At 38.4% G+C, this 22,562-nt stretch overlaps 1 protein-coding gene across 4 annotated transcripts in view; it reads left to right on the top strand.

Moving 5' to 3' along the window:
- Nucleotides 1-767: 767 nt before the first annotated feature.
- The window catches only part of grm3 (glutamate receptor, metabotropic 3), a 44,437-nt gene continuing 22,642 nt past the window's right edge, over nucleotides 768-22,562 (top strand). Inside the window, exons 1-6 of one of the 4 annotated variants that reach the window (XM_028043208.1) lie at nucleotides 768-917; nucleotides 1,898-1,948; nucleotides 3,873-3,933; nucleotides 14,795-14,854; nucleotides 18,321-18,883; nucleotides 19,617-19,760. In XM_028043208.1, the coding sequence (XP_027899009.1) occupies nucleotides 18,572-18,883; nucleotides 19,617-19,760 (456 nt within the window). In that variant the 5' untranslated portion in view covers nucleotides 768-917; nucleotides 1,898-1,948; nucleotides 3,873-3,933; nucleotides 14,795-14,854; nucleotides 18,321-18,571. The remainder of the gene's footprint in view (nucleotides 918-1,897; nucleotides 1,949-3,872; nucleotides 3,934-14,794; nucleotides 14,855-18,320; nucleotides 18,884-19,616; nucleotides 19,761-22,562) is intronic. The other 3 variants (XM_028043216.1, XM_028043202.1, XM_028043221.1) reach the window with 3 other exon arrangements.

Genomic DNA, 22,562 nt, shown 5'->3' with positions numbered 1-22,562 from the left:
TTTCTTTGATAAGCAGAAAATAATTAAAAGCTATGCATGTCCTTCCGCTTTAAAATGTATTCTACTTTGCATTGAAGATCTCTGAATGTGATCAGCTCTAAAGGTGGATATCCCTCTCATCTGAGGAACACAGCTGTGGTCTTGAAATGTGCTTGACTTAGTCGGAGCATGGACAGCATGCAGTTTTCCCACTTATTTTTCTACTGACCCCAAAGAGTGTAATAATGTGTTAAAACATTAATGGAGCTTTTGCTTCAAGCAAAAAAAAAAAAAAAAAAAAAAAAAAGGAAAAAAAAGAAAGAGAAAAAAAATGAATAAAAATTACTGGTCTGCTAGATGTGCTTTGAGTAGGATGCAAGGACGCAGAGATGCTGTTGGATTCAGCACCTCACACACCCATGTAAGATATTCACCTGCGGGAGCATCTGTCTGACAACCCCCCACCCCCTTCCCTATTTTCGCATTACATCAGTCTTGGACCTTACTCACTAAGGCTTGAGTTGTTGTTCTGAGAAGTAAACATGTGCTATGGGACGTGAATGGCTAAGTTATCTTTTTATCCAATAAAAATGTCTTCTCGCTGGATCGATTGTTGTTGCTAGGAGACTGAAGCATCCTTTGGCAAGGGGCTACATCTCTTCACGTCTGTTGTTTCCCTCCCGTGTCTCTTTCTCTCTCGTTTTTTTTTTGCTCTCTCTCTATCTCTCACTCACTTTCTCTATATACCTCGTGCACGCGCGTCCTCTTACACGTGCGCTTGCACATACACGCGCACGTCCACGGAGCTGGCGCGCTGAGCAGTGGCGCCCATCCTCTCCCTCAGTGCGACTCCTCCGAGGGATCAGGAGTAGACTAAGTCAAACTTCCAGAGGCTTAAGATTTGTGCGCAACCCTCGAAAAGGCTTGAAGTCCTCAAGGTAGGTCCAAAAATTTTACACATTGCTCACTGGCGGGCTGTTGTGAAGCAGTATAAGATTACAGGTTAGGGGCGACAGAGTGCAGAGGAAAAAATTGACAGTCCGAGAGCGTTCAAGTGCGCGTCAGCCATCCGTTTGGTGGGGAGCAATTGCTTTGAACTTTGCGCAGGATTTGAACATCCAGTTGTTCTGCACGCACGTACTTCTTATGCTTTTCCTTTAATCAGATACAGATAGCGATCTATGGGTTGTGATAGAGAGGTGGCGGGGGAAAAAGCCTCGAAGCTAATATCTGCAGGAGATGGAGGATAAAGATAAAAGGGGGGCTGAACAAAGAGTATCTGCAGTTGCGTATTTTAGTTACACCTTGAAGTTTTTTTGGGTTCAGAGAAACAGCTCTAAGGCATGTCCCTCAGCTTAAGGCGTCCCATGGGGAAACAGAGGAGGGGGGGGGGGGGGGTGCGCTTCTAAAAGCAGGCGTACAGGTGGAACAGAGAAGGGGATCAGCTAACTATTTATCAGCAGCATTACTCTCCCAACAGCCGCCCCGCACCTTGTGCCAGAGAACAGGCGCATGGACCAGGGCTGCAAAATGTAGCTGTCCTAATGTGATTTTGCTGACTTTAGACAAGGACTTCTTCATGCACGAGCAAATTCATGGTTTCCATATGCAAATATATTAATGTAACAAATACGTGAACTTAAAGGCTTGAAAACACATGTGGTCCACAGTGATTCATCCCAAACCAACCTTATAATTTGCCTGCAGTGGGGGTAATCCACTTTTATATGCTCAAATTTACCTAAAGTATGCAACTGTTCTGGGTGAGCCCATTTGTTTGCATTACACAATTGTCTTTAGATGTGTTCTGCCTTGTTCCACCCATGTAGATGCTGATATTTTGATCAGCTTCAGCTTTTTCTGAGTGAAGCTGCCAGCTTAGGCTGAAATCACACCATTTTTTGTTTTGCTTAAACAGTTTTGCAGTAAGACTTGATCACGGGAGTGGCGCAAAATGTTGGAGAAAAAGGTGGGGATTGACGCTTTTTGACTATAACAAAAAAAGGTTGGAGTCAAAGCTGATTTTTTTTCCTTTTTTGTGTTTGTTTATCTTTAGCAAAGAGTGAAAAAAAAGACATTTAATTAAACTTAATTTCTGAAGCTCATTTCAATAAGAAAAACATATGTTAGTGTGTTTTGTAACATTATGAATGGAATCTTTATATTTTCTATTTGTATTTTAAGGGTAGAATGAGCAAATTGTGCATGTGTTACATAGACATGTACACCTTGCTTATATTTAATTAAAACTTTCCTTAAAACAATTTAAAATACTTGTATTTCTAGTTTCCACTTATGCATTTAAATAGTTTATTGTCGTACCTCTGATTTTGTGCTTTGAGTCACACTAAAATACATTTCAGTGTGTGCAGGCAGATGTTAAATGAATGTCCTTACCTGGTTGTGTAACTTGTTGAATAACCCATTGTTTTTTTCTGAGCTTAAAAAAATATGTTTTTTGTGTTTTTGTAAGGGTTGTGGTGGGTGTTTAACTGCACTGTGTGGTCAAACCTGGTGTAGCAGTCAGAGAGTTAAAAACATGAGTGGAAACCTGGTGGCCTTGTCAAAACTTGACGCTTAGTTTGTTCAGTGATACATGTTGCTGTGTTGTTTGCATGTGTGTGCACATGCTCGCATATATGTCAGTGTATGTGAGTGTGTGTGAGCGGGAAAAAAATCTGTTTTCTATTGGTAGCTATACGTACTTGCTTTTGATATTATTCATCACTGCATGTGTGTGGGTGTGTAGGTGTGTGTATGTCTGTGATTACATGAGCAGAAATGCCCTTGTAGGTTTGACACGGCTTCTTTCACCGGACTGCATACAGCACAGTCCCCAGCATTTTACAGTATTAATACCATGCATGGAGTAGTACACGTTTTGTAACACTGTCATTTTTATTTTATAAGCTACTTTGTATAAGGAGGGTTTAGATATTATTTTGTAGGACATGCAGGATAAGTGAGGTAGCTTTACCTGAAAGGTTTTCTTCCATTACAGCTGGAATTGAAAGATATTAGTAATGTCTCTAATCTATTAAGTATAATTAAATATGTGTTCTGACATTTTATTGTGTCATCTAAGTTTAAAATATTCTGGTAAAATGTCAAGATCTCCATTTTACTATACCTTGTGCATGTCTAAAAGTGGGCTTAAATCCTAACAAAATTGTGAGGAGCATGACTTCATGAATTATTTTTTCTTGTACTTATTTGAGCTGCCTGAAATCATACTTCGGTGCAAATATTTAAGTGTTTTTAATTTAAGAAAAAGAAAAACAATATAGGTTTGTTTTTAAATTATGATATGTGAATCACATTCTTTATTTGGTCAAATAAAAAGTTGAAATAAGAAACTGAGTTAGTTTTTCTTGTATTTCTGTCACCAGAGTTGTGTCATCCACTGCAGACTCTAAAGTCACAAACTTTCATATACAGTATTTCTTTATATTAGGCTGTATTTCACTGAAAATCAAACCAAGTTTTTTCACATTTTATTTAATAACATATGTAATGAAAAGTGTTTTTTTATTGTTTCAGCAGAGGATAATTGATTCTGTGTGATTTCTAAAGCCTTTTGTTAAACCTGCCATGACAACTGTGACAGAGAAAGGACAACAAATCTGAAAGCACATATACAATCAATCAGCAGCTGTGCCATTGTATGTATCATTCAGTAACAATCTAATTTAAAGGTTAAGTGCCACTGAAAACAGCTGAAGCTCTACAGGTGTATCAAAGAACTGTTTTAGAAGCATTTGATGCCACTGTCCATTTGACTAACTTTAAAAAAGCTGATATTTTTTAAGTATACATAAAGACCTGAATTGTGTAGAAATGTTTATGGAAACATATATGTCTTTTTCATTTCTTGTTCTTTCTTTTTTTCAAAGATGAAAACATGGGATCACACACCAGCTTAGTCAAAAGGACTCAAACACACTAAGAAAACAGGTAGGTGACTATGTTTCACCTTTTCTAAAAACATGAACTGAACCAAAGGAAGGATTTCCTGTTCCTTTTATCATTCTAAACAAACTTCTTTAACACTTTTAGGGGAACCAATGTTTGAAAAGGATTGCTGTTTTGATTGTAGTTCTGATATTGACTGACTCCTTAGAATAGATATAGCTGCACTTACTTTTGAGAATACTAAGCCGTAAAAGTGTAATCTTCATTTTTACTTACCAGAGAGAAACATTAACATTTAAAATTTAATGTTAATTGTTCTGTAGCCTTGGTTTAAGTTCATGCCTAAAAGGCAGTTGTATTCCGGGTCTCATTCCATGTCTTATTTTTTCCTTGCCAAAGCCCTTTTGCAGTTTTTTGACATTATGGGATTCTTCCAAAACTTGCATGATTATGAGATTTGCAAAAATACTTCTGAATTATTGCTCAAAGATGTTTGCAACATAAATTTTATCAAGCCAATTTTGACTTATTCATATCCTTGTATCACCAGGGAGCCTATTCAAGCTATATCATAATTGCGAGATACTGTAGGTATCTCATAATGATAGATATTAGCTCATTATTACGAGATTGTGAAGGCCTGTGCCGTAGGAGGCCTCAGAGAATGCTTTATGCAGACATTAGTCAGAGAAGAAGCTAAGAGGCCCCTGGTAACTCTTGGGTAACCTGGGGCACAGTTGAGACTGACGAATTTGTTGAAAAGACATTTATGTTTTAGTCAAAGACCCAATTGCGGTGTAGTTGTGATGTCACAAATCTGATTTGCTTTCGAATGCAGCAAAAACAAAAGAAAAGAAAAAGAAAAAAGACAAATTGTGATTGTTGTTTCATAGGACATACATGAGAAAATAAAATCAGACATTAAGTTTACCTTATTGGCCTACACTCAAAATGCAATGTGTGCAGAAATTAAACTGTGCAGATGACCTTAAACACACTATCTCCTCCTCGAAACAAAGTGGTGGCAGCACCATCCTGTGGGGGTGTTGTTGTTGGGCTGAAACAGGGAAGCTGGTCAGTGCTAGTAAAAAGATGAATGGAGGAAGCTACATGGAAACCCTAAATGAAAACCTGGTAAAGGCTGCAAAAGTCTCGAGACTGTGGCAAAGGTTAATCTTTCAATAGGACAATATTACCCTAAAAACACAGCCACACCTATAACATAATGATTTAATCAAAGCATGTAGGTTTGTTATGGGGACGGTTCAAACTTTAAAACTGTATCAAGACTTGAATGATTTTCAAAAATGTGATATCATGTGATATACGTATATATGATTTGGCTATTTTATAAATTGGAAAGGGACAAAATTTCAGTGTTGAGGTGGACGTATTTCAGACAAGTAGGAGGAGTTCAACATCACTGAATGCTGACTCTAAAAAGTGCTTGTAACTTCTTTTTACTCATTCCAGAAACTTAGAAAATACATAAAAACAAACACTGATTATTGGAGTCAAAAAATGCAGCAAAAAATATACACATTTTTATTCATATATATTTTAAAACACTCAACTGAAGATTTTCTTTTTGTTTAATCTTTTCCAACATTTTTCCATCTGCAGTAAATGTATTGACCTCAAAGGGGCAAAATACAACTGTACACCATACATTTTTACATTTTATTTCAAAATATTTGAAAAACATCTGAACTTTTCTATCTACTTTACCTTAATAACATAGTTTGTAAAAGACTGTACACAAAATCCCAATAAATACATTGACTATCGTAATAGTAAGATAGAGAAAGTATGAATACCTTTGCAAAGCATGATAAGATAGACATGAATATTTATTCTTTAGTTGAAGGGAAAGGATATTTTATTCTGAAGAAAAAGTGTCTTTGAAGGCTTTTCCTTTAAAGGCCAGTTGAAGTTCTTTGTTTGCCAAGTTTTTATTAAAACACTGTTGCTGCACTCTACATGTTCCTTACACTGTTCTGCTCCAGTGAGGAAACAAGGAGGTGTCTGGAAATGACTGCTGTTTCCCACAGCTCTCCTCTCATCATCCACTACAGTCACAACATACACTGAGCTGTGCATGCCAACCCACACAGAACATTCACACATCCTGGTTTGCGTGCACACACACATACACGCACAGCATAAGCATCACAATGTCTGTTCAGTGACACACTCCTGTTTCCTCCAAGTACAGACACTCACACATTCATACGTCCGCTCAGGGGATGAGGCAGTGAAAGGGCAGTGGGATGTACAGCTGTGATGGTGTGTGTCTACGACAGATCAGACTCTTTAATAAATGATGATCTGGAGGAGGAAAAATGTGTGAGTGTGTGAAGGATGTGTGTGATGGTGAGATGGATAGTGAAAGGTGCTTTTGTGGTCATGATTTGTTTATTATCAAGACAAAAGCTTTCACTAAAAGTCAATGGGTGCATCTTTTAGCAATTTTAATCCCAGTTCTTAATAATGTCTAGTGGGACACCGATGAGACAACGATCCTACAATTGTCTAATATTTGGAAATTCGAAATACAACCATCACCTAAAATGCACTTTGTGGAATTAGAATTTTTTTTTATTGTTTTTGTTCTTTCCTTCATTGTGTGACAGTTTGCAGCAGAGAAGAGCTCATATTGTTTTAGTAAGCATAACACCAACAGTGTGGGTGTCCACATCTTTCTCAGCAATGTCAGAGGTTACACAGTTGCACATTAGATGTTTGATTGTTTTATTCATTGACTGAGTTGGTTTATTTATGTCATAACTGATGGAATTACCTCTAACACAAGTGATTACATTACACTCCATCAGCTCCAACTCTCTCCCCACTTTAGATTTGACAGAAATACAAACCACTGCAGCACACAAAGTATGTTCCTGTTCAACAAGTAGGAAATAATGGCTACACATAAATAAACTGAATTTTCCACTAAAGTTCTAAGACCTTTTCTGTCCATTAAATTTTTCTGTCTAACAGTTTTTCATCTAAACATAAACACAGTCTTTCCCATGTGAATGATAGATTAAAAGCAACAATTGCCCTTTTAGTCCTCCTTCCCTGTTGCATCTGGTACAGTAAGTACCCTGGATATTCACTGCTAATGAACAGGTCGAACCCTCTCCATCAGATCGCTCAGCTTTTCCTTGCTCACTGCTGTGTGGGCATCTGCTGCACACTCAGGAACTGCATGTGAGCTGTGAATGTCACTGGGAAGTAATCAATGTAGTTTACAGTTTTTAGAAAAATGCTTAAACTGTAATTAAAACTTTTTAGCGGGGCTGGACAGTTTATACAGTTTTATTTTCAATATGAAGTTGTGTTTAACATGCTATACAACACTATTATGCTGGTTGAAATAAATACAATGATTGTGGGTTTTAATGTGCAGGGATGCCAAAGGTTGTTGGAAGAAGAAACAGGCATATTGCATCACATAATCAAAATCATAATCAATATATTTAACAATATTATCCCCATTGCAAGATTTCCTAATATCATGCTGCTTCCCACTCTTGTCAAGTCATAAAGGAGAGGTGAATAATCACACTTCTTTGAAAACTGGGGTGAGTTTCAGTAGCCTCACTCAGATTAAAATACTGTCTAGCCTCTACAGTCAGGCAATCACTTCAATAGAACCAATGTACAATATGAAGTAGACTAAAAGATCTCAAAAAGTGAAACATTGTCCCCTGAACAGTAAACACAGAAACAAAGTTATTGACATTTCTCAGTTGGGTTAAACAATCAATTTCTAACTTTCTGGATGATCAGTGAACAAATGCAGAAAACATGGAACAGTGGAAAAGCTTCCCAGGACTACCAAGCCTACCAAGAATAACTGCAAAAGTGCAGCGGTGACTCATCCTGCAGGCCATAAACAAACAACAAAATCTAATGTACTCCAGGCCTGATTTTAACTAAAAATTCCACTTTCCAGCAGAAAATCCTGAAACATGCAGCTGTCAACTAATCCTAAGTGCATATAGATTGTGCAGCTGCATAATTAATAAAAGCAATAAAAGCCATAAAATTAATAAAAGCCGGCTTGTTAAAGGAGCGGCCTAGTCAAAGTCTGGACCTTTTTTTTCCAGTTGAGACACTGTTGCATGATTACTTTAGGAAGCTTACTTCTAAGAAGAAGAAATTAAGTCATCATTTAACTGTTGTGTCCAGCATTTCAAAGGCATTTTTAAAAGTTTTGTACAGTGTTTCCTTACCTTTTTATTATTATTTGATATTTAGAACAAAATTCAAGCCATTTTAAAATGTCACATAGGTTTTCAAATGTGAATGTGGTTAAAAAACATCTATGTAAAAGCTTTTTTTTTTTACAAAAAATATTTGGTTTATTTCTTTGCTTCTTGATTACTTCTTGGGATTTCTGCATTGAATTTTCAGCATACATTCAAGATTTTTTAGCAATATAAAATTCTCTGTTGCAAAAGAAGACGTAGAACTGGTTGTTTCTCAGGATTTACCTAGAAGTAAAAATACATTAACAAGGTTTCCCAATAAGAGCTGGTACCAGCAGTTGCACTTTGTCAGCTTGAAGGCAGTTGGTCATGACCTTACTGTCGGGAGTGAAAATGATGCTGTGTTGGCTCCTTGTTTTTTCTAGATTAATTCCCGGCTCTTCACTTTATTCTGTCTCGGTTCGCCATGTTCTCCCAATAACACATTTTCTTTTCAATTACAACCCCGGTGAAAAAAGATTGCTAAAATCATTCAAAGAATTTGCTTATAAAACACAAAACATTTGGAGAGAAATAACCTGCTTTAATTTCTCCTTTAAAGATACTGTCATATGAATCTTAAGTTGTAGATGCAGTGTTTGCATAGTAGCTTACTCTGTAATTAAAGAAAGTCAGGTTTTCCTCAACTGAATTTAACTTTTATGAAAACATATGCTGTCCCAAAACAAAGAAAATGCATTTTGTTCACAAATATTTGTTCAGCTAAATTGGCAGACATATTGATCAAACAAAAATCATTTATCTAGGGAAAAGTATTAAAAAATGACTTATGCTTCAACTTTAAGAGTTAACAGTTAATAATGTACGGTTTTTTCTTCATTATTGTGTAAAGTGACTTGCATAAATGCAAAAATTACCAAATTAATACAAAGAATAGATTTATAAAAGGAATGAATGTTGTAACACATATTACGAAACATATTACATGATTTCTTTTCATCATAACTAAGAAACGTTTATATAAATGAACAACTATTAATAATTACATTTCCTAACAAATGAAAAGGCGTAGGTTCAATTTAAAACTACAAGCCATTGTGTTGTGGCTTAAATATGACTGTTACAACTAAATAAGAATATGAAAAAGTGAAACCCAGGAATAATGTGAAGTGCAAAACAGAAAATTCATTATTTAAATTCTAATAATTACAGAGCAATGACTGCAGTAATTGGTTTTTACACATCACTACCTAACCTGAATCAACCCAAAACAACCAACATTATTTCTGTCTAAGAGGCTTTTGTGTCCACACAAGCCGATTATATGCATTTGTGTAACTTCCTCAGATGACTGTGGTCACCGTTCTCCATTTTTCTCTCCTTTGTAAGTGCTCACCCCCGTATATCAACCTGAAAGATGACAGACCAGCGTGTGTGTGAACATAATTTAAGTAGTATGCAGTGAGACCTGTAGCATTTCAAGGTTGACTGATGTGTCGCGATAACTCCCAGGGTCATTACATGACAGTTAAGTTGATAGATTCCATCCACAGAGGGGTAATTCTCCATCTGACAGGCTTGCTGTCTTTTACGATGATGAAATGTGGTTCTGATGAATGCTTCCACACATTTCACCGCCACTGGTCTGTTTTTAGGCTGAACAGACATTTCTATCCAAGTCATGTCAAATGAGTTGTGGATCATCAAAACTTAGGGAATACACAGTGTGAGGAAAATGAAGACAGAAACTGTTCTCACTCAGAGAATCGTCAAGACAATGCCTCGTTATGCCACTGTGGCTGTACTGTGCAGTAGCAAACATAGACGGGCTCTCAGATCACATTTGTGGTGCAGAAATTTTACGCCATTTTAATGAAATATGGAAAGAGCAACAAAATTAATGCAGGGCTCAAAGTTGTATACAATATAAAAAAATACCTGTATAATAAGTACAGGCCATGCTGTTTATTCCTAAGCTTTTCGTCTCCTATTTTCCACAGTATTTGTCACAATACTTGTTATTATCACATTTTGTGGCTTTGCTGTGATGCACTGCATTTCAAACTAACCCTGTAAGTTTGTAGCTATCAAATTGTTCAAGAATGTACAGAATGCCCTGATTGGTTGAGGGTATTCTTTCTTTGGAGCAAGTAATGGAGAGGACCTATTGCAAAGAAACAGAAGAGAACTCCTATTTTTATTTGAAAATATACTGTTAGCAGAAAATTCCGATCTTACCAATATTGCAACTCTTGAAGAAGCTTTTCAAAGAAACAAAAATTTTAGAAAACATTATGTGGACTCACAAGAAAAAAGAAGGTGAATATGCCTCCTATTAAATCTGGCATAAAGCAAATTTCAGAAAAGAGCATCATAAAAAGTGTAAAACATGGTTGTGGTAGTATTATGGTCTGGTGCTGCGTTGCTCCTTCAGAACTTGAACCACTTTCTGCAATCATATAACTGTGAAATCTGATCTCTAACAGAAAATCCTGAAAAAGAATGTCCAGCCATCATTTCATGACCTTAAGCTCAAACACACTTTTGATTCAAAGCCATAGGTTCACCCCTGAACAGCTCAAACAAATATGACAGTTTGGGAAAAAACAGAGTCCCCATCTACATCACTGAATCATCGAGGCGGCAGAGAATGCAGTGTTGTCCCAAGTTGACTGCATCATTTGCTGACCTGTTTGCCCACTAGTCAAATTGCTGTGGGTCCACCAGGGGGCCTGCCTTCACACATTTCAACACCAGTTGCTCAAAGGATTTCATGAGCACAGAAGTCAGAGCAACAATCCTGTAATCATTTAATCCTGTGATGGTGAGCTTTTTGGGGACTGGGAAAATGGTGGAATGCTTGAAGCAGGAGGGAACCTCACACAGCTCCAGAGACTTGTTGAGGATCTGAGTGAAGATGAGGCTGTCAAGCAGAAGAGGGACATACTATCAGGTCCTGGAGCTTTCTTGGTCCTCTGTTGTTGAAAGAGCCTATTTATATCTTCCTCAATGATTTTTAGTGTAGGCAGAGCGTCAGAGTGGTGGGTGTTTGAGAGTTGTTAGGGTTGCAGATAATGTTTCTTTCTAAAACGGGATTACTGGTTTTAAAAACACCCGCGTATCCACAGGGGACCATTTTCAGAATTTTTTTTTCATTCACACAGAAACACAGAGAACAGCCCACAACACTGTTTTTACTTCTCAAGACATGTAAGTGGCACCAAAGATTGAAAATGGGAAATGCGGATGAAGCATTCACACGAGGTACACGATAAGCATGACAAGAAAACAAGACTGGCAAATAGTAAAGTAGGGTATTGAAGAACATTTTGCAGTAGTTTTGCAGCAGTTGCAGCACAACTACAAATATGTAATCCACCATTGCTGTTGCTATGTATAACGCATAGTACACATTTGGGGTAAGAGGTCAGGTTTGATGTCAAAATGTCACAAACACGTGAGGGCAAAATGTTCACTCTGGAACCCGTTTTTTCTAGATCTGTTTAAAGGCCATTTCCATGGCAACGCAGGACAAAAATGTTTAAGATAGACGTGGACTGTGTGGGAAATGGCTGTAGGATAATTGGTTGGAGGTGTGAATTGCTTTTTTTTTTTTTTTTAAACCATACATCACAGTGTGGGTTTATGGTCATCTGTAGCTAGTGATGTCATTCAAGCTTCTCCAAACTGCTTCTCTGTCGTTAGCTGAGAAGCTGTTTTTTAATCATGATCAGAAAATTACCCAGTTGATTTGTTCATTTCTACTTTTGAGTGAATATTACAGCAGTGTATAGGAGAATCACTAAATGAAACAGATTTTTTTTTCCAAATACTGCAAACAATACTGCTCATCAAAAAGTAATTCTTTTCACAGGGCCATGAATGCAGCATGGATGAGTTACTCCACACTTGCTTCTTAAAAAAGTAATTAAGATATAAAAATAAGTTCTTATAAAGAAATAGATGCACAAAATCTGACTCCCTTCATAGAGACATAAATCCCATCTCAAACTTGTGCAGAGCATGTATTTCTAACATAACATAACACCATATGTATTTGTTGATGCATGTCTGGACATGCCAGCTCTTCTTCTCACCTTTTGTGAGGAGAAAAGGCTTAACCTAAATGCTGCCTCATGCTTCTTCACGTCATATGCTGATTTTGCTGTTGTAAAATTACATTGAAAGTGTTTTAAGTCAAAGCAGCTTATTGAACATTGGTGAGAAGGGAAAGGTTGTGGGCATTTTGAAGTTAATTAATCATTTCTTGTGTTCCACAGCATTTTGAATGAGTTTTTTGGGGTCAAAAGTGAAGCAAATAATTCACTCTGGATGCTCCCATGCAGTCTAAATTGTGTGTAGTGCTCTAAAATCCTTTAGTGGAGTACACTTCTGGAGCACAAACTGCACATGGGACCACAGTTTAGCCTCCGTGGCCCTGAAGCACAACACTTCTTGCGGGGGTTGATTATAATTCCATTTTAAAAGCCCTTCTTTATCTGTCCCAGCATGTGGATTGCACACTCTGCGGTGCAAAATTATGACCATGCAAAGCAAAAATTAATGCAATTTAATATTATGAATTTCAGTGGTGTGCGAAACCAAAGAGAGTCAATTTTTATGTTTCTAACATGGCATGGCTTTTAACCTTTGGACGTAATTCTGCTCACGGAGTAGACTGATTAATCAATATAGGAAAGGCTGAGCTCGGAGTAGCTGATTATTGACTTTGATTGGTAAATGAAAATGGCTCTAACCCAAGTAAGCGAAGTATTAAAACATCCAGGGCACACACACACGGACAGAATTTCTAGGCGCAGCTAAGGTGTTGAGGGGATCCGATTTGGTGGCCTTAGGATCTCGTCTCTGCTTTTTGCAGACGATGTGGTCCTACTGGCCTCATCAGGTCATGATCTGCAGCTCTCGCTGGAGCGGTTCGCAGCCGAGTGTGAAGCGGCCGGGATGGGGATCAGTGCCTCCAAATCCGAGGCCATGGTCTTGAGCCGGAAAAGGGTAGAGTGCCTTCTCCGGGTCAAGGGGGGTGTCCTGCCCCAGGTGGAGGAGTTCAAGTATCTCCGTAGGGTGGCTGGGCTCTCCCTTAGAGATAGGGTGAGAAGCTCAGTCATCCGGGAGGGACTCAGAGTAGAGCCGCTGCTCCTTCACATCGAGAGGAGCCAGTTGAGGTGGCTCGGGCATCTGGTCAGGATGCCTCCTGGACGCCTCCCTGGTGAGGTGTTCTGGGCACGTCCCACCGGGAGGAGGCCCCGGGGAAGACCCAGGACACGCTGGAGGGACTATGTCTCTCGGCTGGCCTGGGAACGCCTCAGGATTCCCCCGGAAGAGCTAGAAGAAGTGGCTGGGGAGAGGGAAGTCTGGGCCTCCCTTCTGAAGCTGCTACCCCCGCGACCCGACCTTGGATAAGCGGAAGAAGATGGATGGATGGATGGCACACACACACAGAGACCCTCCGCTCTTCACCCCCCCGACACACACATACAAATGCACACACATAATACATCTTTCTATCTTCACTAGGATTTTGCATTAACTTCCATTCATTTCAATATCCTAACATCATTTCTTCTTCTAATGGGGGCTGAGTTTTGGGCCTCACGAGGAGCAGTGGCTCTTCACAACATAGCATTTATTTGCAAAATGGACCTTACAAATTGTTGAAACACACACACAAAGCTACTTGCCAAAGCAAGTTGCTCTTTTTTTCTTACTGATGTGTGCTGATACAAAAAGGGAAGAAAGAGTGTGCATTGTTTCTTGCTGCCCACTTGTTTTTTTGTAGTTTGTTGTATCCTTCTGTCCTATTTATGGATCATCAGGCTTTTCCCCCTTAAAATGTATTTTGTGAATAATTAATGGTCACAGCCCATTGCACCGTTTAGACTGAGTGAAGTGCAGGACACCATGTAATTGTTTAGCGAGGGCTAAGTAAAGGTAGTCCTCTTTTCAGACATTTATCAAGAGGTTAAAATTTGCTCATTTTCCTTTCCTTGTATTTAACAGACAAAATGACAGAAATAAATATGTAAAGATCTAAGATGTGTTTCACTTTACGAAAACATTTCTTTTTATATTCAGTCCTTTAACGCACAGTTTCACATATTGTATCTTCCCTTACTGTGATGTTTACGTTACTGTTGCATCTGTGAGTTCTGTTGGATTCACAGTAGGCCAATAAACAAGCATACACACGCACATACGCGGTGGAAACAGACCAAATACACAAACACACATGAGTTGCGGGACTATCTCTCCTCTCAGTACCGCGGTCCATCGACCCTGTGTAGCTGCTCTCAGCTGGATACATGTCATTCACAGCAGCCGTGCCTGTTAGGGGAGACTGAGGGCTGTGGAGGCTGCAAGGGAGGTGGAAATAAATAGAATGAGTAAAAAAAGAAGAAAGGACAGAAAAAAAAGCAAAAAGGGGATTCAGGGAGGAAACAAATGTGAGAACCCGAAGACGAGTGCCGTGCCCTGTATGTAGCTGACTCACTGACTTAGGGAGGTCAGAAGGGAAATGGGGTTTTCTGTCAGATCTTACTCTGCATAATAACTCCCTGGCAGAAGGGCCAGTAGTACATCCTGCACTTTCCTTGTTTTTTATTTTATTTTCAGTCATCCTTGCAGATCTGTTGCTAACCCACCATGTGTGTCCTACACATCTCTTTAAGGGGTCTAAGGTGATGCCATGTGCCAGCAGCTGCAATCTTCTTCTAATCTTCTCAAATCTGGTAAGGCAACTAATCACTCACTAGAAGCAGAAGTCTATGTTTTATGCTCCAAAACATAGCCCTCCTGTAAAATACAAAAAAGCTCGATTAAAAAACTAGCTGAGGCATTTATCAATCGATATCAATTTCCAGCTTACATTGACATCTGATCTTGCTTTTTTTCCTCAAGACTGTAACTCATAAAAAAGAAACAAGCTTGCTTCCGACTACCTGACAGAGGAAGTAGTTTTGAATCAATTAAGGAACTTTCCCAATTTATGCACCAGAGCATGTCCTGAACTTTTAGATTATCTTTAATTAAACTCAAGGAGTGTATCAAAGTACACTTTGTTTATTGATGTGTCTGTTGAACTAGAATGGTGGGTGTCCTCAGTTTTAATGCATCTAATGGATAGGAAAAAAAAGAGATTATTCTGTATTTGACCTGCCACTCACCAGTCAGAGCTGTTAATGGAAAAACTGTCCTATTGTAATCTCTGGTGCATCTCCAATTAAAACTTGCAAGAAAGGGAAAAAGTTAGGATGTTTCAAATTTTATTTTCTGTGATTTGCAATTTATATAAACTACAATGGTACCACGGCAACTAGGCATGTGCTGATACCCAATGTAGAAACATTGTGTAAAAATTCATAGTATCACGCTCGCTATGAGGGATTGCTGAAAAGACAACAACAAAATGCAAGTGATTGTCCATTGTTGTTACTTTCTCGTTCAGGAGGAGAGAAGGCTGCAAGTTAATGACTCATTGCAAAACGTGGGGCTAACTTTGGTAGAAAACTTTTTAAACCAATTTAAATAATAAACTGAACTTCACTGAACTGCTTGCAAAGCATTAATTGGAATTTAATTTTGTTGAATGTAATTGACGTTTTGTAAAGTGAATGGAATGTAGAGGCTAGATAGTCTCATAATTTTTAATATAGTTGTTAATATGTTTTAGTGATTCAGAAAATCTGTCAAAAAGCAGTAGAGAAGGCTACAAATCAATATTTAAATGTTATGATAGTTTCAGATAGCCTTTGGTGTGTGAACTTAATTCTACACGGCATTCATAAAACAAAATTACTAATCAAACAAAAAATGATTTAGAAATGGTGCTCCATTCAGAGTCGCTTAGGAAGGAGAACGTCTAATTGGAAAATGATCCTTTCCAATCACAAAGGATAATTTGATTGATTGACTTTGATTGATCAGATCAAATTGATTATTTGATCTGATCACTCAAATGTTAAAGTGACAGATCAGTAATTTTTATAGATTTACTGGCTTAATAAAGACAAAGAAGTATTTCCAGTTGAATAAAGATGTTCACACACATCAAAGCTGCTGTGATTCATATTCAGCAGTACTGTAGAGAGCAGTGAAACACTTTTTGGTCTCTGAAATGGATTTCTGTTCATTTGATTTCATACACTGTTGTTTCTCTCAATACACTTGATTTTGTACCTCTAATAAGGTAATATAAAAGCAAATATTCAATTTCCTTGAGAATCTTAGGGGCAATGATAAACATAATGTTACATGTTGTTTGACAATCTTTTTAGGACATTACTTGTAGAATATGCAATTTGGAATAATAATCATACTGTCAGTAAGGCATTAGAGAAAACAGTTAATACAGATCCACCTTCACAAACAATCATGGAGAACATAATTTTTTATAAGTAAATATTTTCTCAAACCCTTTGCTGCACGTTTTGACTTGTTCTTCTCTCATAATACATTTGGCCTCCCATGTTTAATTGTACCTATTGTGAAACAAAAAGGCCATTAAAGCCAAAAGCCTTTTCTTACTAGTTTTTTTTTCAGGGAAAGCATGACTGGTACTCTTGAGTGTGTTAGTAGAGTGTGCTAATGTTAATTAATTAACTAAATAATGGTTGCTTGAGTTTTGAAAGTCATCTAATCAATATAATTAAAATAATTATCACTTTCAAAATGATCCCAAAATGACCCCAAATTGTCTACTAGAAACATTATACTTTTCTCGAAAGAAGTATAATGTTCTTGTTTAATGAAATCCCAGTAATCACCCTGTAACACGCTTTCTGTTCTGTATCTTATTGTAGACAGATCACTCATATTTAGATAAAAAAAAAACTCTGAAGGTCATGTCAAAACTGCAAAAGCTGCCATCTTCAGAAACTGTGATATTTGCATCTTTTTTATTTTTTTGCTGGTATTTAAGTTAGATATTTCTTCCTCATAGTGAAATGTAATAGCGAAAGCCACAAGATCTGACTCATGTCCAAAATTTGGTCACTCCAGCATATTGTTTAAAAGTTTCTTTATCATTTTTATCTTTCAGATTAACTTTGTTATGTACAGACAAAATGTCTCTGCATAAATTCATCAGTCTGTTGCACTATAGACTTCTTCATAGTGGTACATTTTCCAGTGTTTTGTCAAAATCTTTAGTGCTGGGTAAATGACCTAAATGCAGGACTGTAGGAAGTCAGGTACATCATCGCTTGAACTGAATTTTACAGGAAAACATCTAAAGTATTCAGGGACTCAGGGGAATAATTACAACTGGCTACAAGGGGGTTGATTGGAAGCAGAAACCCACCCTGTGTTTGAATTGTAGTGATCCTCTGTTCCCATTTGTGGCACCATGTGCAGATTTCCGCTCCTCACTTTGAATCAAGGATTTACAGTACATGACTATGTAAAAGAAATAGTGAACCATTTACAGGGGGAATAGATTCTAGTCATATAATGAATGAATGTTGCCTTGCAATAATGTTTTAGTGTTGGAAAATTTGTGTTTTATAAATAAATATTTTAGATTATCGGATTAAACAAGAGGTGGGAAATGATGGGCAGCAGAGCTGTTGAAACTCAGCCTTAATTGAGTAATAAGCTGTGCTCAGCAGCATCAGATTTTGTTGGCCGTATTGTTGTCAGATAGCATCTTTCATGATAAAATCCATTCAGTCCTCACACTCTAATTATGCGAGGGAGCGTGGGAGTAATAAATATTACACACACACACACAGAGAGAGAGATACATACACACATGAACTGTAAAACATAAAACTTCATGGGCAAGGAGAGAAATTTTCAGAGGGAGATCAGATTAGCGGAGCTTCTCTGATCTGTGGCATGAGAATACTGGGCTCATGTATCAACCAGCCATCTAAGCTGGCGTATCCTGTCACAACCAGAGGCACACACACAACTAAAATATGCAATCACATACACACATGTACTCTGTACAAAAAAGTTTTTGTGAGTGACGCAATAAGGCAGGAGATAGGGAGGACCTCTAAGCAATTTGATATCCCTACATGGCTGAGTTTTTGCTGTGAGGCACGAATGTCTTTGAGCCGTTGTTAACAATGTCCTCAAACCCCACCACAGGTCTGATGCTTCATTGTACTAATAGCAATTTATTGTGAAGTCTATTTATTAAAAGGGATTTTTTTTTTACCTTCTTTCCCTGCTCTCCCTTTTACCCTCAAGGAGACTTGATGCCCAGATGGTTTGCCCCTTCGTGTGTGGTCCAGTTCAACACTTCCTGACCATTCCATGGGCCACAAGACGACGCCAACATCCACGGCCGCAGCTTGACTCAAACCCTCTGCGTTTTCTGCTCCTCCTTTTTTGCCCCTCACCCCTAACATCAATCTCTGCCCTCTTGCTCTCCTCCGCTTCAACTTCTGCTTCTGCTCTGACCTCACATTTTGACAATCCAAGTCCTCCCTGAGCCCAACATGGTGTCCCACCTTCCCTCTTTAGTTTTTGTCATGATGTGTCAAGGCGCCCTGCTGGCAGACCCACCTCAGTCCCGCCGTGAGATCCGCATTGAGGGCGACCTGGTGCTCGGCGGCCTGTTTCCAGTGCACGAGAAAGGGGCTGGGATGGAAGAGTGTGGGCGTGTGAATGAAGACAGAGGGATCCAGAGGCTGGAGGCCATGCTGTTCGCCATAGACAGAATCAACATGGACAGCGCTGTGCTGCCGGGCGTCTCCCTTGGGGTGCACATTCTTGACACCTGCTCAAGAGATACATATGCGCTAGAGCAGGTGGGTGAGCTCAATTGCTTTTCAAAAAAAATCAGTATATGTGTAAATTTTGGATGTTTCTGGGTATGGTTTGAAGACACGTTCTGCCTCTGTGCTGGTAAATAGTCAGCACACATCCTGTGTGTAGACTGTGGAGTTTTCATTTGCATCAATTGACATCTACAGCTGAAAATGAACAAAAAACAAGATCTGCACAACAGTGCAACAAATCCAATTTGAACTGAGAAAAACAGGTCTAATTAGAACTACATATTCACGTGTTCTATGACTTGCTTATTTGAAATTTCATCAGAAATGGGCCAAAGATCTTGTCTCTGAAGATAAACGTTAATGCTTGAAAGAGGCAGACTGAAACTATTTTCATTAGGAAAATGAACCAAATTACAAGAAAGATTACTGCACTTTGCCGCCAGGAATTGTTATCTTTTAATAAAAAGACCATATATTATCTTGCCACGTCCTCATCCATCTATTTAACAAGCTTCAGGATACATCATAATGTGCTGGTCCACAAAATGCCAATAAAATATATTGAAGTCTGTGGTTGTAATATGATAAAATGTGAAAAAGTTCAAGGGGTTCTTCTGCCAGGTACTTGTTCTGTTACTGTTATTCCAGAAGGATCTCATTTGAATCACGGACCTCTGTACTGAGGAAAACATTGAAAGCCCTGAACATATATTGATAATTGCGTGTTCAAAGAGATAGAAACCCATTTTTGAATGATTTCCAGGCTCTGGAGTTTGTGAGAGCCTCCCTCACCAAGGTGGATGACACAGAGTTCATCTGTCCTGATGGGTCTTACGCTCTGCAGGACGACAGCCCTCTTGCCATTGCAGGGGTCATCGGAGGATCCTATAGCAGTGTGTCCATACAGGTAAAACTAACATTTACTCATATTAACAACATATTCAACACTTCGCCCCACGTTACATCTTTGTGAGCACCTTCCTGATTTTTTTCGCATACCGCCTTAAGGGTTTGGAAGCTGACATATTCCGGCTCCCATGGTCTGATTGTGTGTTAGTTAGCATGCACATGCATATTTCTTTGAATCAAGTTCAGTCAGCATGTTCGTCTGTGTTTCCCTAACTCCTGTTGCTCTTGTCACAGAGCTGGGTGATTTACATAGTTTAGCATAAAACCTTTTTCTCTCTTACTCCTCTGTGACTGCACAAAAGCCTCCTCCTATCAGTTCTGAAATCCCTAATCTGAGCAACTGTCTTTCAGTCTCCTCACCCTTTTCTTTTTCCATCCCTCTCTCTCTCCTGTATTATGCATTTGTCTTTTCATGTACTTCAAATCTTTGCTTTGTTCTGTTTCATTGTGGGTTGTCTTTATGTGCATCCACAGGCATTCCCCTTGGCTATGAGGGAAAAGATCAGTGTATGGTAACCTCAGCCCCCTTCTCCTCCTCCATCCTGGGGCAGTCATTGTCAACATTTTCGCTCTGCCTCTTGTCCCTCCTTAAGCATTATTATACCTTGTTTTCTTTCACCTTATTCTTGTTGCCCCCCTTTTTTTTGCTTTTTCCATTTTTGACATCTGTTTTTAGGTGTGAGTGTGATTCACAGGACCTTAACGCTGCCCTACTTTCTGATCTCCATCCTTTAAAGATTAGCTAGCTACGCCTCTCTACTTGGCCAGTGTGTCTCTTGCTTCTTAATGAAGTCATATGAAATTATTTTATGTTGAACCATGCAGTTCAATGCCTGGAAGCTATTTACCTTCCTTTATATGTGTGGATGCATCTTAGTTTGTGTTCTTATGTTCGTGTGCCTGTGCTGGAGTCTGAGCCACATCCGAGTATTACTCATTTTATATTTCCCTAAATATATTTATAAACAGTCACATCATGCATATTTTTACTTGTAGAAATAATTATGCCTCCTTAGCCTACAGTTACCCCATTTGTAGCATAAAGATATAATTCTTTTAAGTTCAAATTTAGAACAAGGGTTGACAGGTATTGCTCAACGCTACATCTTCTGAAATCATGAGTAAGTGTACCTATGTGGTTTTTTTTTTATTCCTTTATTTAATCAGGTAAACCCCGTTGAGATCTAGATTTCATTTTCAAGGAGGACCTGAGTTTGGGGGACCTGTTTTGATGCTTTATCACTCCACTTCTCTGTTTTTCCTCTTTCCATTTTTCTCACATTCAATCTATTTCCACATTATTACTATCTTCCCTCCCTGCTTGCTCACAAGAATAAAGCAAAGTGAACTCGCCAGAACTCGTCCCCTCAGATAAACAGTGTTGGTAGATGTTGTCGCTGTCTGGTGGCATCTGACAGAGCAATCCAGTTACACTTCTAAGTGTGACCTTTAGTGGCAATTAGGTCAACACCGTTCATTGCTGTTAAACTCATAAAACCTTCCTAGATGGCTAAAAGCAGACATCAGTGTGACTGTGGCAGTGTGTCTAAGAGTGTTTGCGTGGATTTCAACCTGTGTGCCGTCTACTGAGCTGTGTTATTAGTCTAATAGGATTTTGACATGTTGTCAAAACAGCTCATCAACTGCACCATGAATGAGATACAGAAAAACCTAGAGCAATGCACTCTCCAAGGATTAAACTGAAGAAAGCGCAACATTTCTGTGTAGTTTGTTGATTTGTGCATTCAGGTTTATGATGTATATTTATGAGTCTGTCAGCATGAGCGTGCGTAGCAGCTGTGTTTGCATTGTTTGCGCTTGATCATGTGCTGGGATTTATGGAGAGAGCATGACTAGATTCCAATCATCATGAAAGGCAAATGTTATGGAAACCATAAACCTTTTAATGATCTCTGTGTCTGTTTTATGGATGCTGTACAGCATGGGTGCCAGTATCCTGCAACTTTTAGATGCATCTCTTTTCTAACATACCTTAGTCAAATGAATTAATTCCCTCATCAGCATGCCATTCAGCTCTGCAGAGGCCTGGTAATGAACTATCGATTTGATTCAGGTGTGTTTGTGAAGGGAGGCATCTAAAAGTTGCACAATGGAAGCTCTCAAGGACTAGAGTTGGGCATCCCTGCTATACAGTTATGTTTAACTTTCTGCATATGATGGGTGTTTGGTGAATGGAATAAAATTTTATTTAATTTGGAAATTGCAAACAATATTCAGTGGGTAACCCAAGTAACAACATAAAAAAGAGAAAATAAAAAGTAGAATAAAATAAAAACATGAAGCAAAATGCACAAAAATATAGTTCCAACTTCAGTTATTTAATTTACAGATCAGGAGAGAATTAGGATTAAATGTACTCTTATTCTCACCCCTTGGCCACAGGACATCAGTTATACTATTGATTAAAGATGAATTTTGACTAATTCCAAAATGTGAATAACACAGAAGCATCAACTAAGTGACAGAAACATTTAATGAATATCTAACATCGTCCTCTTCTGAAAGGAAATCCAGACCTTCGACTTGAAGGTCTGGATTTCCACAGTTTTGACTCCACACGTAGAAATCAAAAACATTTTGAGTAATGAGTAAGATTTTTGAAGCTGAAAACACCTCTTCAATTAGGATTCTGCTCCTCTACCAAAAATATGCTTTGAATATTTCACAGCAATTGATTATTTTTTGCTCTGGGCAAAACTTGTGCTGTTTAGAAGTTTCACTATATCAGCAAATTTCAATATTACAATATTTACCGCAATGCTTGTTTATGCTTAAAGCT

The sequence above is a fragment of the Xiphophorus couchianus genome, chromosome 2, assembly GCF_001444195.1.
Source record: "Xiphophorus couchianus chromosome 2, X_couchianus-1.0, whole genome shotgun sequence".
Lineage (NCBI taxonomy): Eukaryota > Metazoa > Chordata > Actinopteri > Cyprinodontiformes > Poeciliidae > Xiphophorus > Xiphophorus couchianus.
The sequence above is the reverse complement of the archived record's forward strand: the minus strand, read 5'-3'. Positions and strand labels throughout refer to the sequence as shown.